Source organism: Sycon ciliatum, chromosome 13, assembly GCF_964019385.1.
Source record: "Sycon ciliatum chromosome 13, ocSycCili1.1, whole genome shotgun sequence".
In the NCBI taxonomy this organism is placed as follows: Eukaryota; Metazoa; Porifera; class Calcarea; order Leucosolenida; family Sycettidae; genus Sycon; species Sycon ciliatum.
Genome location: NC_088655.1, coordinates 25,851,864 through 25,867,323, shown reverse-complemented (window position 1 = coordinate 25,867,323; position 15,460 = coordinate 25,851,864). Strand labels below are relative to the sequence as shown.

Here is a 15,460-nt window from a genome sequence, read left to right as displayed (position 1 = left end):
GAGTGTACAATCTCACGGCTGGATAGTGCTGTGGTTCGCCTACGTGAGACCGAGACTGACATGCTGGTGGTGGACGACCTGTCTGTCGTGGAGGCTGATGTGCTGATTGGAGTTAACAGCATCGAGACTCTGGGTGGTGTGCATATGCAGTATGACGCAGGAGAACTGGTGGGGGTTGTATTCGGGACCGTCAATGCTGCATGCCCATTGGTACTGGCGTCGAGCACCCCAGATGAGCATCCATCACGCCCCGAGTCGGAAGCACGAGCCGTCGCTGAAGACTTTCACCACGCGGACGTGGAGAAGCTCAGCAATGGCGATGTTGTGCTGTGGGCATCAGATATGATCCTCCGGTGGAGTACGGCTGACAAGGCGTGAAAGGTGCGGTGGCAATGGGCGGACAAGACGGAGCCGACTACGTGCATCAGGTCAGGCCTTGGAGAGTACCCACGATCCAAGCTCTCCAAGGAGCAGGAACAGCTATTTGGAGATGAGGTTGAAAAATGGCTCGGCAACGGCTGGCTAGTGAAGCATGACGTCGAGAAGCATGGTGAGCCGAGATGTGTGCTGCCTCTGCTTGCTGCTACGCAGGAGCATAGGGCATCAACGCCAGTTCGGCCCTGCCTCGACTACAGGCTCCTCAACCAGAAGCTGAGGTCGCACCCTGGCACCGACGCTCCGGCATGTGGCGAGACACTACGGAGGTGGCGTCAAGCGGGCGTTCCGCAAGCGTATCAGCTGCTGGATATCAGCAAAGCGTACCTACAGGTACGCATTCATCCCGATTTGTGGCGTTATCAGTGCGTGGTGTGGCGTGGCGAAGTGTACGTCCTGGAGCGGATGGGCTTCGGGCTGTCCGTGGCTCCAAAGGCAATGGACTTGATCGTGAAGTGGGCCACGCGTGATCTCGCTGGCGTAGACAACTACGTGGATGATCTCTACGTCCCAGAGCAGCTCGTCGACCGCACCAAGTCGCGGCTCCTGGAGTATGGCCTGCCAACCAAACCGGCTGAGCCAGCCGTGAGTGCGCGTGTGCTAGGTCTGCAACTTCAGGCTGATGACGAGGGGAGTGTGTCGTGGACGCGTCGCGAAGGTGTGTCTCTACAGCTACCCGACAAACCAACGAAGCGTGAACTGTTTAGTTGGTGTGGCAGAGTGATTGGGCACTACCCTGTGTGTGCCTGGCTGCGCCCATCGTGTTCGTATGTCAAGCGCCTTGCCTGCACGTCAGAGGTGGCATGGGATCAGGCTGTACCGGAAGCTGTCTTGAAGTGTTGCCGCGACATTGTTCACCGCCTGTGCAATGATGATCCCGTTAGCGGAGTGTGGTACGCTGACCCAACGATGGGTACGTGGCGAGCGTATTGTGACGCATCCAACCTGGCAATTGCCGCGGTGCTGACGCAGGATGGCAAGGTTGTCGAGGATGGTTCATGGTTGCGAGACAAAGCAGACCAGCGTCATATCAATGTGGCGGAGCTCGAGTCGTCTCTGAAGGCGCTGGATATGGCCATCCGGTGGGACGTCAAGAACCTGACCATCGTGACCGACTCGAAGACGGTTGCTGGGTGGCTGCGCTCGGTCTCGCAGAATACTCATCGCGTGAAGGTCGGGGGTCTCCACGAGTCTCTCGTCCGTCTCCGCCTGCAGGTGTTTCAGGACACTGTGGCTGCTGCTGGCATGACGGTGTCCGTGGAGTGGGTCCCCTCGGAGTCGAACGTTGCAGATCGGCTCACCCGCGTGCCGACCTCATGGCCTCCCTGTCGGGAGGAAGCAAGTGAAATCGCAGCAGCGCTACCAGCAAGCTCTATGAAGGGGCCAACGTCGATACAGTCTATCCGCGGGTGCCAAGCAGTAGATGCGGACGTGCAGCTGACAGTGACACAGCTACAGGATGGGAAGCAAGTGATGAGCCAGCTGTACAAGAAATCGAAGGGTCAGCTGCGTGTTATTGATGGCGTCCTGTACCTCAGTCGTGTGGACCCCGTCGATGGTGATGTGATCGTACCGGTCCTGCCTACTGCACTGCAGAGTGAAGCCGTCGGTGCTGCTCACCGCAACACCGGACATGGTAACTGGGAGACCATGTGGGGCAGTCTTCGGAAGTGCTGTCATTTCCCACAGATAGCGCACCGCTGCCAGGAAGTCGTCCGAGACTGCGGGACGTGCCGTGCAGCGAACCCGTCGCGAGGAGAGCCCAACCCTCCGGCAGCGAGAAGCGACCTACCAACCAGGCCGTGGGAAGTCATCCAGATTGATACGTTAGAGCTGGGGCCCAGCCGCAGTAGTTCCTACCATTGTGTCCTCGTGTGTGTGGACATGTTCACACGGTGGGTGGAAGTCGTACCCCTAGCCCGCCATGATGGTGTCAGTGTCGCGGAGGCGCTTGTTGGTATTTGCACCCGGTTTGGCCCACCAAGCGTAATTCGATGTGACAACGGCACGGAGTTTGTTAACTGTGTGGTGTCGTCTCTGCTATCGATATTCGGCGTACATGTGAGGCATGGAGCTGTGCGCCACCCTCAGAGCCAAGGGGGAGCCGAGCGCTTCAATCGCACGCTGCTGGGTCTTATCCGCAAAGTGGTCGAGTACAGCAGCGATTGGCAGACAGAGCTGAGCATGCTGCTCTACCACTACAGGGTGCGGCCGCACAGTGCTACTGGGATTTTGCCATGCGCCGCAATGATGGGATGGAAACCACGCAACCTCCTGGTCGAGCGCGAGGAAGAAGACCTCAGTTTGTCAAGCTGGGTTGAAAGCTTGGCAGAGAAGACGGCACGTGTGCGAGACCTCGTAAACGAAGAGCTCTCCCGGAACGACACAGAGAGCGTGATCGAAGGAGCAGAGTACAGCGTAGGGGATGCGGTGCTGTTACGTCGGCCTTCCCGGAGCCGCAAATGCCTGGCACCGTACGAGCCTGGGTGGCGCATTGTTCGCGTTGTGTCGCCGTCAACAGTTGTCATCACTCGGGCTGCCGATCCACGCTCAGCCGAGAAGATTGTCAACGTGGAGATCATCAAGAGGGATGTCGCCCGTGACATGGCCCAACCAACAGCGCCGATGGACGACAGTGCAGCGGCTACAGATGGTGGTTATCTGTACCAGCCAGCATCAGTGCTGCCAGGCCCTGAGCCCAACATAGGGGATGGCAGCATCCGCATGTCACTGCGAGACAGATCTGCCATTAGGCCACCGCAGCGCTATGGCTCCTGAAACTGTATGTGTGCCGTGTTATCAGTCTACCTTGGCGCGTGCTTAGTTAGGAGCAAGCTAGCAAATGCAAGACCCATTACGCATTTTGCTGTTCTCTTGTTTAGCTGTTGGTGGATTGTTGGTTCTTTTCTTTGGAGAACCTTAGTTTTACGTTTTAGTGCAAGTTCCCTGTTTTGTTGTGTTACCAGGGGGAATGTGTGATCGAATCCATGTGTTCAATGCATTCTAGGTTGCTAACATAACAAACCAGACCAGACACGGTATGGACTCATGATTGTTTGTAGGTGTGAACAAGTTAGTTTCTGGAAATGTTGTGGTGTTTGGTTTCCGCCCAACATTGTCGATCTGCATGTTTGCACTAGCGTGCAGCTGAACCAACGCAGCCGAACCAACGTGCCTTGCAATGCTTTGCTAGGCTTTTCTTTCACTGTATCTTTTTGGTCACATATAATACCGTACACTTTTCTTACTCAACAGAATCTTAGAAGGAAGAAGGAACGGTCGGTTGTTGTTTTTGGCGGTGTGTCGGATCATAGTGCATGCTACTAGGCGCCATTCGGTTACACAAACTAGCCTATTGATCAGGAACTGTCCGCAAATACACCCCTGTCCAAAACTCTTTCGAGAAGGAACCTTTCCGATGCCCCGGAAAACCCAAACACTGCTATACCACACGTAGGTATGTGATTTGAGTATTTGATTTGAGGATTTGAGGATTTGAATTTGATTTGATTTGAGGATTTGAGTGATTTGAGTGATTTGAATTGTGACTAGATGCAATAGTCATGTCCATGTAACTAAATTAGGCAACCTTACAACATGTGCAATGTTGGAAGTGTGTTTCACCAAAAAGGAGACCAAGAGTAGAGAGTCTTCTGTGTAGTCTCTACATGTGACATGATGAGCATGTAAACAACCTAATTCTGAAGTACATGCACATGTACGTACTTCACAGGATCTGCTGGAGCCACAGAGTCAGAGGTCAGCAATGTTGTGACAGGCCCTGGCCTGTAGCTCTGGGTCTGGGTGTGAGGTACAGTCAGACATCGCTTATCCGGATCCCTCGCGACCCGGAAGAAAATAGCTGGCTACAGATTTACAGCATACGTGATGCATCCAATGTAACCGGTGTTCGGTTATCCAGTTCCCTCGCCTATCCGGATATTTTTGTGGAAAACGGATGTGTGCGGTTAAGCGAGGTCTGACTGTACCGTTAGCATTTTCAAGCCTTTCTGATCAATGCAAGGAGCAGTTTGTGTGTAATGAGTAGCTATGTATGGAGCAGCTAGTCTGTGTGTAATGAGTAGCTGGCCATGTAAGTTCCATAGAAAATCGATTGTGCCTGAGACATATTGCGTGTCTGGGAAGGGGTGTTAATAGAGAGGTTAAGCTTTACGTGACACGAAAGTTCAGCTCGCGCGTTGGAAAACAACGCGAGTGACCTGCAGCTCACGTCGAAATTTGGAGGTTTACGCCTAATTTGACGTGATATTGCGCATCACTTCAGAAACGAGAGAGCTTGGAAGCTCAGGGCCCTACGCTATGCTTTTTTTCCTACCTCATCGTACATGTTATTAGAACTGATGGAAATGTTTTTTTCCGTTGATTCGCCGCATCATTGTATTGCAAAAACGTTTCGATCAGTTTAAATATGAGTTAGGCAAGAGTATTAATTTTGTAGAATTTATTTCAGATTGTTTTTTTTCTCTAATTTCATCCACTTCTGGTTTGCTCCTTCTTTTCTTTTTGATCTTCTTATACTGTACATCAACACAGTTTGGCCGATCTCGAAACGAAACTTTTCGCCGTCATTTCAAAAAGAAATCGATCGGTATTTTTTGCTCTCACATGCATCACACAGTTTCCATGTGCGCAGCTGCAGTAGCATGACACGAATCAGCACGATTAAGCCTCCTATGCTCATTTCTTGCATTTGTGTCGTCCGACGTTTCCTGGGACCGGCGCTGACTCTGCCAATCACGGGCGATCTGGAGTCGACGAGATGTCTGTCCTGACGTTTCCTGTGACCGGCGCTGACTCTGCCGATCACGGGCGTTCTGGACTCGACGGGATGTCTGCCCTGACGTTTCCTGTCACCGGCGCTGACTCTGCCGATCACGGGCGTTCTGAGTCGACAGGATGTCTGCCCTGACGTTTCCTTGGACCGGCGCTGACTCTGCCGATCACGGGCGCTCTGGAGTCGACGGGATCTCTCTTCCGACGTTTCCTGTGACCGGCACTGAATCGCCCGTTGACGCTTATTTTGGGGACGACGGGATTTCTCTTCCAAAGTATGTTTTTGCTGACGCATCCTATCACCTATTTGGCGTCTATTCTAATTTAATTCCTCCTCGCCTCACTATTTCTTTCCAAATCTCCCTCTATATCAGGGAGTCGTATACATAATACGACGAATATTGGTACGGTACGGGACAGATACGGGAGCCAGCAAATATTGTGGACAGCTGTTATGTACAATCCTGTAGAGCCTTTGTAGTCACAGATACGGGACAGATACGGGAAAGATACGGGATAGCTCCAGGCGTGACACAAACACACAAACAAACAAACACCAAATTAAAGCTGTGTGGACCCTGGCTAGCGCCAGACGTTACTGAAGTAACGTCTTCTGCATAGCTACGGGAATAACGTGCAGCTTAACCTCTCTCTAATAGTCAGTCATGTGAAGTGTGCACAGAGCACCTTGGTAAGCACATGTAGATCATCTACATGTATGTGCTGGACCCTGCTAGGAATGGGAAGGTGGGTTACTAGCACCCCTTCCACAGAGAGTAGTGTGCAGTATGAGCTGATAGAACTTCCATGACAGCGACCTCCATTGGAGAAGGACCCCTGCTGTCTAGTGGAAGAGTTGCCTGAGGCTCAGCCGTACTTCTTATCGGTATCTTTGAGTACAAGAACATTTCAACATGCTACATTATTGTGCTCCTTTGTGGGTGTTCAAGTAAGAAAGCTAGTTTCTTTGCCGATAGATTTCTTCGTGCTAGCTCTTACTCTGTGTGTGTGTGTGTGTGTGTGTGTGTGTGTGTGTGTGTGTGTGTGTGTGTGTGTGTGTGTGTGTGTGTGTGTGTGTGTGTGTGTGTGTGTGCCAGCTAGTTCAGTTGGTGGGTACACTTATGCCTGATTGTGTTGGGTACTGTATAGCAGGAAATTTTCGGACGGAATTTATTTTCGTACGATTTCGTACACAGCCTCTTTTGTACTAAAATTAATTCCGTATTAAAATTTGCTGTTATGTACACTATACATGTACATGCGTGCCGCATGCAAATACGTGCATTTAGCATGAAGCACTGTACGAAAATAAAATCCGTACGAAAGGTCGAAAATCAGCTTTGTCCGAAAATATTTCCGTCCGAAAATTTCCTGCTATACAGTAATGTTGTACTTGCCACCTTTGTTGGTTCCAGGGTTGTACACTTTCTATTTGAAGTACTTCGTATACATACCTGGTAACCATGGACTGCTTCTGGCTAGATTAACTCTTGTGTAATCAATGGTGCCAGTGATGTCTAAATCAGATCCAGCCTGATTTAGCCACCCGCACTAGTAGAAAGTATTACCTTCACTGGGGGCAGGGGTAACTGCAGTTGGATCCCAGGACGGATACCCTGATGCCGTCAATCCTTTTTCTGCACCTTGTCCTCACCCACTTACTGAGGTGTGGTGAGCCCATAAGTGGGATCGTTTTCAAGTCCACCCAGAGTTTTGGGTATTTCAGGGGGTGTCGGCCGTTGGGCGGTTCAATAACCAATTGAGTCATCTTTCCAAGATTCCTTTCGAGTCTCTCTCCCCTCTCCCGGGGAGACCCACGTGACCAGTTTTGGCAGTGAGCAACAAGTACAGGTGTGTGTGTGTGTGCATCTCTCTCTCTCTCTCTCTCTCTCTCTCTCTCTCTCTCTCTCTCTCTCTCTCTCTCTCTCTCTCTCTCTCTCTCTCTCTCTCTCTCTCTCTCTCTCTCTCTCTCACACACACACACACACACACACACACACACACACACACACACACACACACACACACTTTCTCTCTCTCTCACACACACTCTCTTTCTCTCTCTCCATCCGTTCTGTTGTACCTTTCAGCCAAGTTCGTTTGACCCACTCTTGGATGATTCCATTGTCATGGCGCGTCGTCTGCACGCACTCGGCAAGGATGTGACACTACGCCCATTCGACGGAATATCACATGGCTTCCTCAACTTCCACGCAGTCAGCCGCTTGGCGCGGCAAGCCACCGACGTGTGCATTGAGTTGATGGACGCAGCAATCAAGAAACACGACCAAGATGTTAGTCGTGATACAAGTAGTTCCTATTGCAGTACGAGATGTCACCACTCATGCGTTCTCAGTGCAGCACCGGACATTTGCCCATTGGCACTCATTTTACGAGTATTGAACTATTTAAAAAAAAAATATTATTATTATTATTATTATTCACACATATCCGCCGGATGAGTCCGCGTGGCCCATGCACCATGGGGACCCACGAATACAAGCCAGCGTATGTTCCCTCAGCGATACAAGCAAGCAAGCAAGCAAAGATTAATGAGAGCCCAGGCAGCGAAAACAAAACGAAGAGAGATGAGGACATAGCCTCGGCAACGAAAACAATTCCAAAGCGTAGCCAAGGATTGATTATGTGTGCATCTGGGTACGACAGTTAATACGGCTAGTGCAGCCGTACAGAGCGCAGCAGCACGAAAATACAAAAGTGCCACAGCAGCAGCCAAGAGTGTGCAAACACTAAAAAAGAATACCAGTTCATGAAAAAATTATTGTCGCCACAGGTAGACATTTCCGGCAAGAATGCATGCGTGCACACGAGTAACTTAGGCAGGCAAGCATGTCAGGGGTAGGCGTATTATTATGGCCAGGCTAATTAACAGTGCTGATGGATCATGGAGGAGGCAACGACACCCTGCTATACAACAATTTTGATATTGATGTAAACTAAACTAATATTCACACACCCTCTCAGCCGGGTCACTAATCACCATGCTGTACACACACCCTCTCAACCAGGTCACTAATCACCATGCTGTACACACACCCTCTCAACCAGGTCACTAATCACCATGCTGTACACACACCCTCTCAACCAGGTCACTAATCACCATGCTGTACACACACCGTCTCAACCAGGTCACTAATCACCATGCTGTACACACCCTCTCAACCGGGTCACTAATCACCATGCTGTACACACACCCTCTCAACCGGGTCACTAATCACCATGCTGTACACACACCCTCTCAACCAGGTCACTAATCACCATGCTGTACACACACCGTCTCAACCAGGTCACTAATCACCATGCTGTACACACACCCTCTCAACCGGGTCACTAATCACCATGCTGTACACACACCCTCTCAACCGGGTCACTAATCACCATGCTGTACACACACCCTCTCAACCAGGTCACTAATCACCATGCTGTACACACACCCTCTCAACCGGGTCACTCATCACCATGCTGTACACACACCCTCTCAACCGGGTCACTAATCACCATGCTGTACACACACCCTCTCAACCAGGTCACTAATCACCATGCTGTACACACACCCTCTCAACCAGGTCACTAATCACCATGCTGTACACACACCCTCTCAACCAGGTCACTAATCACCATGCTGTACACACACACCCTCTCAACCAGGTCACTAATCACCATGCTGTACACACACCCTCTCAACCGGGTCACTAATCACCATGCTGTACACACACCCTCTCAACCGGGTCACTAATCACCATGCTGTACACACACCCTCTCAACCGGGTCACTAATCACCATGCTGTACACACACCCTCTCAACCAGGTCACTAATCACCATGCTGTACACACACCCTCTCAACCGGGTCACTCATCACCATGCTGTACACACACCCTCTCAACCGGGTCACTAATCACCATGCTGTACACACACCGTCTCAACCAGGTCACTAATCACCATGCTGTACACACACCCTCTCAACCGGGTCACTAATCACCATGCTGTACACACACCCTCTCAACCGGGTCACTAATCACCATGCTGTACACACACCCTCTCAACCGGGTCACTAATCACCATGCTGTACACACACCCTCTCAACCGGGTTACTAATCACCATGCTGTACACACACCGTCTCAACCAGGTCACTAATCACCATGCTGTACACACACCCTCTCAACCAGGTCACTAATCACCATGCTGTACACACACCCTCTCAACCGGGTCACTAATCACCATGCTGTACACACACCCTCTCAACCGGGTCACTAATCACCATGCTGTACACACACCCTCTCAACCGGGTTACTAATCACCATGCTGTACACACACCCTCTCAACCGGGTCACTAATCACCATGCTGTACACACACCCATCAACCGGGTTACTAATCACCATGCTGTACACACACCCTCTCAACCGGGTTACTAATCACCATGCTGTACACACACCCTCTCAACCGGGTCACTAATCACCATGCTGTACACACACCCTCTCAACCGGGTCACTAGTCACCATGCTGTACACACACCCTCTCAACCGGGTCACTAATCACCATGCTGTACACACACCCTCTCAACCAGGTCACTAATCACCATGCTGTACACACACCCTCTCAACCGGGTTACTAATCACCATGCTGTACACACACCCTCTCAACCAGGTCACTAATCACCATGCTGTACACACACCCTCTCAACCAGGTCACTAATCACCATGCTGTACACACACCCTCTCAACCGGGTCACTAATCACCATGCTGTACACACACCCTCTCAACCAGGTCACTAATCACCATGCTGTACACACACCGTCTCAACCAGGTCACTAATCACCATGCTGTACACACACCCTCTCAACCAGGTCACTAATCACCATGCTGTACACACACCCTCTCAACCGGGTCACTAATCACCATGCTGTACACACACCCTCTCAACCGGGTTACTAATCACCATGCTGTACAGTACACACACCCTCTCAACCAGGTCACTAATCACCATGCTGTACACACACCCTCTCAACCGGGTCACTAATCACCATGCTGTACACACACCCTCAACCAGGTCACTAATCACCATGCTGTACACACACCCTCTCAACCAGGTCACTAATCACCATGCTGTACACACACCCTCTCAACCGGGTCACTAATCACCATGCTGTACACACACCCTCTCAACCGGGTTACTAATCACCATGCTGTACACACACCCTCTCAACCAGGTCACTAATCACCATGCTGTACACACACCGTCTCAACCGGGTCACTAATCACCATGCTGTACACACACCCTCTCAACCGGGTTACTAATCACCATGCTGTACACACACCCTCTCAACCGGGTCACTAATCACCATGCAGTACACACACCCTCTCAACCGGGTCACTAATCACCATGCTGTACAGTACACACACCCTCTCAACCAGGTCACTAATCACCATGCTGTACACACACCCTCTCAACCAGGTCACTAATCACCATGCTGTACACACACCGTCTCAACCAGGTCACTAATCACCATGCTGTACACACACCCTCTCAACCGGGTCACTAATCACCATGCTGTACACACACCCTCTCAACCAGGTCACTAATCACCATGCTGTACACACACCCTCTCAACCGGGTCACTAATCACCATGCTGTACACACACCCTCTCAACCGGGTCACTAATCACCATGCTGTACACACACCCTCTCAACCAGGTCACTAATCACCATGCTGTACACACACCCTCTCAACCGGGTCACTAATCACCATGCTGTACACACACCCTCTCAACCAGGTCACTAATCACCATGCTGTACACACACCCTCTCAACCAGGTCACTAATCACCATGCTGTACACACACCGTCTCAACAAGGTCACTAATCACCATGCTGTACACACACCCTCTCAACCGGGTCACTAATCACTATGCTGTACACACACCCTCTCAACCGGGTCACTAATCACCATGCTGTACACACACCCTCTCAACCGGGTCACTAATCACCATGCTGTACACACACCCTCTCAACCAGGTCACTAATCACCATGCTGTACACACACCCTCTCAACCGGGTCACTCATCACCATGCTGTACACACACCCTCTCAACCGGGTCACTAATCACCATGCTGTACACACACCCTCTCAACCAGGTCACTAATCACCATGCTGTACACACACCCTCTCAACCAGGTCACTAATCACCATGCTGTACACACACCCTCTCAACCAGGTCACTAATCACCATGCTGTACACACACACCCTCTCAACCAGGTCACTAATCACCATGCTGTACACACACCCTCTCAACCGGGTCACTAATCACCATGCTGTACACACACCCTCTCAACCGGGTCACTAATCACCATGCTGTACACACACCCTCTCAACCGGGTCACTAATCACCATGCTGTACACACACCCTCTCAACCAGGTCACTAATCACCATGCTGTACACACACCCTCTCAACCGGGTCACTCATCACCATGCTGTACACACACCCTCTCAACCGGGTCACTAATCACCATGCTGTACACACACCGTCTCAACCAGGTCACTAATCACCATGCTGTACACACACCCTCTCAACCGGGTCACTAATCACCATGCTGTACACACACCCTCTCAACCGGGTCACTAATCACCATGCTGTACACACACCCTCTCAACCGGGTCACTAATCACCATGCTGTACACACACCCTCTCAACCGGGTTACTAATCACCATGCTGTACACACACCCATCAACCGGGTCACTAATCACCATGCTGTACACACACCCTCTCAACCGGGTCACTAATCACCATGCTGTACACACACCCTCTCAACCGGGTCACTAATCACCATGCTGTACACACACCCTCTCAACCAGGTCACTAATCACCATGCTGTACACACACCCTCTCAACCAGGTCACTAATCACCATGCTGTACACACACCCTCTCAACCAGGTCACTAATCACCATGCTGTACACACACCGTCTCAACCAGGTCACTAATCACCATGCTGTACACACCCTCTCAACCGGGTCACTAATCACCATGCTGTACACACACCCTCTCAACCGGGTTACTAATCACCATGCTGTACACACACCCTCTCAACCAGGTCACTAATCACCATGCTGTACACACACCCTCTCAACCGGGTTACTAATCACCATGCTGTACACACACCCTCTCAACCGGGTCACTAATCACCATGCTGTACACACACCCTCTCAACCGGGTTACTAATCACCATGCTGTACACACACCGTCTCAACCAGGTCACTAATCACCATGCTGTACACACACCCTCTCAACCAGGTCACTAATCACCATGCTGTACACACACCCTCTCAACCGGGTCACTAATCACCATGCTGTACACACACCCTCTCAACCAGGTCACTAATCACCATGCTGTACACACACCGTCTCAACCAGGTCACTAATCACCATGCTGTACACACACCCTCTCAACCAGGTCACTAATCACCATGCTGTACACACACCCTCTCAACCGGGTCACTAATCACCATGCTGTACACACACCCTCTCAACCGGGTTACTAATCACCATGCTGTACAGTACACACACCCTCTCAACCGGGTCACTAATCACCATGCTGTACACACACCCTCTCAACCGGGTCACTAATCACCATGCTGTACACACACCCTCAACCAGGTCACTAATCACCATGCTGTACACACACCCTCTCAACCAGGTCACTAATCACCATGCTGTACACACACCCTCTCAACCGGGTCACTAATCACCATGCTGTACACACACCCTCTCAACCAGGTCACTAATCACCATGCTGTACACACACCCTCTCAACCGGGTCACTAATCACCATGCTGTACACACACCCTCTCAACCGGGTCACTAATCACCATGCAGTACACACACCCTCTCAACCGGGTCACTAATCACCATGCTGTACAGTACACACACCCTCTCAACCAGGTCACTAATCACCATGCTGTACACACACCCTCTCAACCAGGTCACTAATCACCATGCTGTACACACACCGTCTCAACCAGGTCACTAATCACCATGCTGTACACACACCCTCTCAACCGGGTCACTAATCACCATGCTGTACACACACCCTCTTAACCAGGTCACTAATCACCATGTTGTACACACACCCTCTCAACCAGGTCACTAATCACCATGCTGTACACACACCCTCTCAACCGGGTCACTAATCACCATGCTGTACACACACCCTCTCAACCAGGTCACTAATCACCATGCTGTACACACACCGTCTCAACCGGGTCACTAATCACCATGCTGTACACACACCCTCTCAACCGGGTCACTGTGTGTCGTGCGCAAAAGAACGGTACATGCAGGCCACTGTAACAATCTCAATGTCCACGTGAAAACGAGAGAGTCATACCCCCTCCTTTCCCCAAGGTGAATGAATCTAGGGCGAGATTTGCAGTTTAAAATCAGTGATGGTGATTAGTGACCCGGTTGAGAGGGTGTTAGCGGCCGTCGTGAGTTCCCTTCGGGAACGGATACAATAATTTACTTTTTTTTTTTTTTTACGTGCCAGTGCTTTAGAAAAGTATAAAAATCATTTATGTAAATGGCTTCTTTGGAAATTGCGGTGCCTTGAAAAATGAAATAAAAGGTGCTTTGAAAATAGAAGTACGAAGGCAAAGAGACAGTAAAAATGAAAAGCAAGTGCAGGAATAAAAAACGAGCAGAATGTGATTACGCATACCGGTTCAACCGGCAACAGCAATTATTTGTGAAAATGGCTGCTGTGAAAATAGCACTTCCTTAGAAAAATTAAAGAAGTTGCCCTTTGAAAAAGCAATGCAAAAAGTGAAAAGGGCAGCCAAAGTGAAAAGGATAGACAGAAATGGGGCCGCGCAGAAGCTGATAATTCTATGAGCATACCGGTTCAACCGGAAAAGAATTAAAAAAAGTTCCGCTATTCGACATGATGACGTCGGACTAGTGCACTGCTTTTCCAGCAGTGTCTAAGCTCAAATAGTCAAATACGGACCTAAAGCGAGGTTCTAAGTCACCGAGGTAGAATGTAGAGATAATATGTTTTTGAGAATAAAAAGAAATTGAATGACAATTCAACACAACTCAGATAATCTATCTAGACTCTACACATGGGTCAGGTACTGTGCATGGAGCGAAGGGCACGCGGGGAAATCCAGCATTCTGGTTCCGTGCCACTTTGCCCCAGCACGCGGGGCCCATGGTGTTGCACTGCTAAGGAGTGAAAAAATACTTTGTGATCATGTACCAATAAAAGGAGCTAGGTAGAAGCTAAGGGAGAGCAGTCTCTAGCGCGTCATGTAGCAATTGAAAGACCGAGAAGAAGAAGAAGAAGAAGAAGAAGAAGAAGAAGAAGAAGAAGAAGAAGAAGAAGAAGAAGAAGAAGAAGAAGAAGAAGAAGAAGAAGAAGAAGAAGAAGAAGAAGAAGAAGAAGAAGAAGAAGAAGAAGAAGAAGAAGAAGAAGAAGAAGAAGAAGAAGAAGAAGAAGAAGAAGAAGAAGAAGAAGAATGGAATACTCAAAGGAAGTAGTGCTTACGATAGCGAATGCAGGAGGCAAATGAAGAATATCGCGACTTAATGAGTGAGTGGGAGCGAGAGACTGGGTGAGAGCAAGAGCAAGCGAGAGTGAGAGAAAGTGAAGGAGAGAGCTCAGTCTAGAGTCTGAGGTGAAGCAGAAAAACGGACAGAAAGACGTACCGGCAGACAGACAGAAGGACTCACAGGAAGAGAGAGAGAGACAGACAGAACAAATTCTCGCCGCGATCCAGTGTTGATCAATCATGGCCACCATCACCATCACCACCATCATCCTGTGTCCATACACAAGAAAACAACAAGACGCAGCAATAACTACTTGTACTACACGTACACAGGGCAGAACAACAGAGACCAAAAATCCTTCTCGTGATTCCGAGTTTCGTGTTTCAAAAAACACTCATCAGACGAATGATGAGTGTTTTTTGAAACACGAAAATCGGAGTCACGAGAAGGATTTTTGATCTATGTTGTTCTGCCCTGTGTGGTAAGCTCTGCCCCTTTTTGAATTTGAAACCTACTAATTTTCTAGGCGATTGGATAACACACGTCCATTTTCGGAAAATTGTTATGCACAAAATGATCACAGATTATGTGGTATAAATGCTGGCCCAAGGTTCTTTTTTGAAACCAGAGGTCAATACTTTTGAACACACAGTAGTGGTC

General features: G+C 49.9%; 2 protein-coding genes across 4 annotated transcripts in view; one reads left to right on the top strand and one right to left on the bottom strand.

Moving 5' to 3' along the window:
• The window catches only part of LOC135829473 (hormone-sensitive lipase-like), a 40,131-nt gene that overhangs the window by 4,649 nt on the left and 20,022 nt on the right, over positions 1-15,460 (top strand). The window contains exon 4 of one of the 2 annotated variants that reach the window (XM_065341881.1): positions 7,320-7,774. The exons of the other annotated variant lie outside the window; for it this stretch is intronic. Within the exon in view, the coding sequence (XP_065197953.1) occupies positions 7,320-7,691 (372 nt within the window). The 3' untranslated portion in view covers positions 7,692-7,774. Of the gene's footprint in view, positions 1-7,319; positions 7,775-15,460 lie in introns of those variants that run through there. 2 annotated transcript variants of the gene reach the window in all.
• Positions 14,931-15,460, bottom strand: part of LOC135829472 (uncharacterized) — an 8,700-nt gene continuing 8,170 nt past the window's right edge. For both annotated transcript variants that reach the window (XM_065341878.1, XM_065341877.1), the window contains exon 5: positions 14,931-15,069. The gene's annotated coding sequence lies outside the window, so the exon portion shown is untranslated. The remainder of the gene's footprint in view (positions 15,070-15,460) is intronic.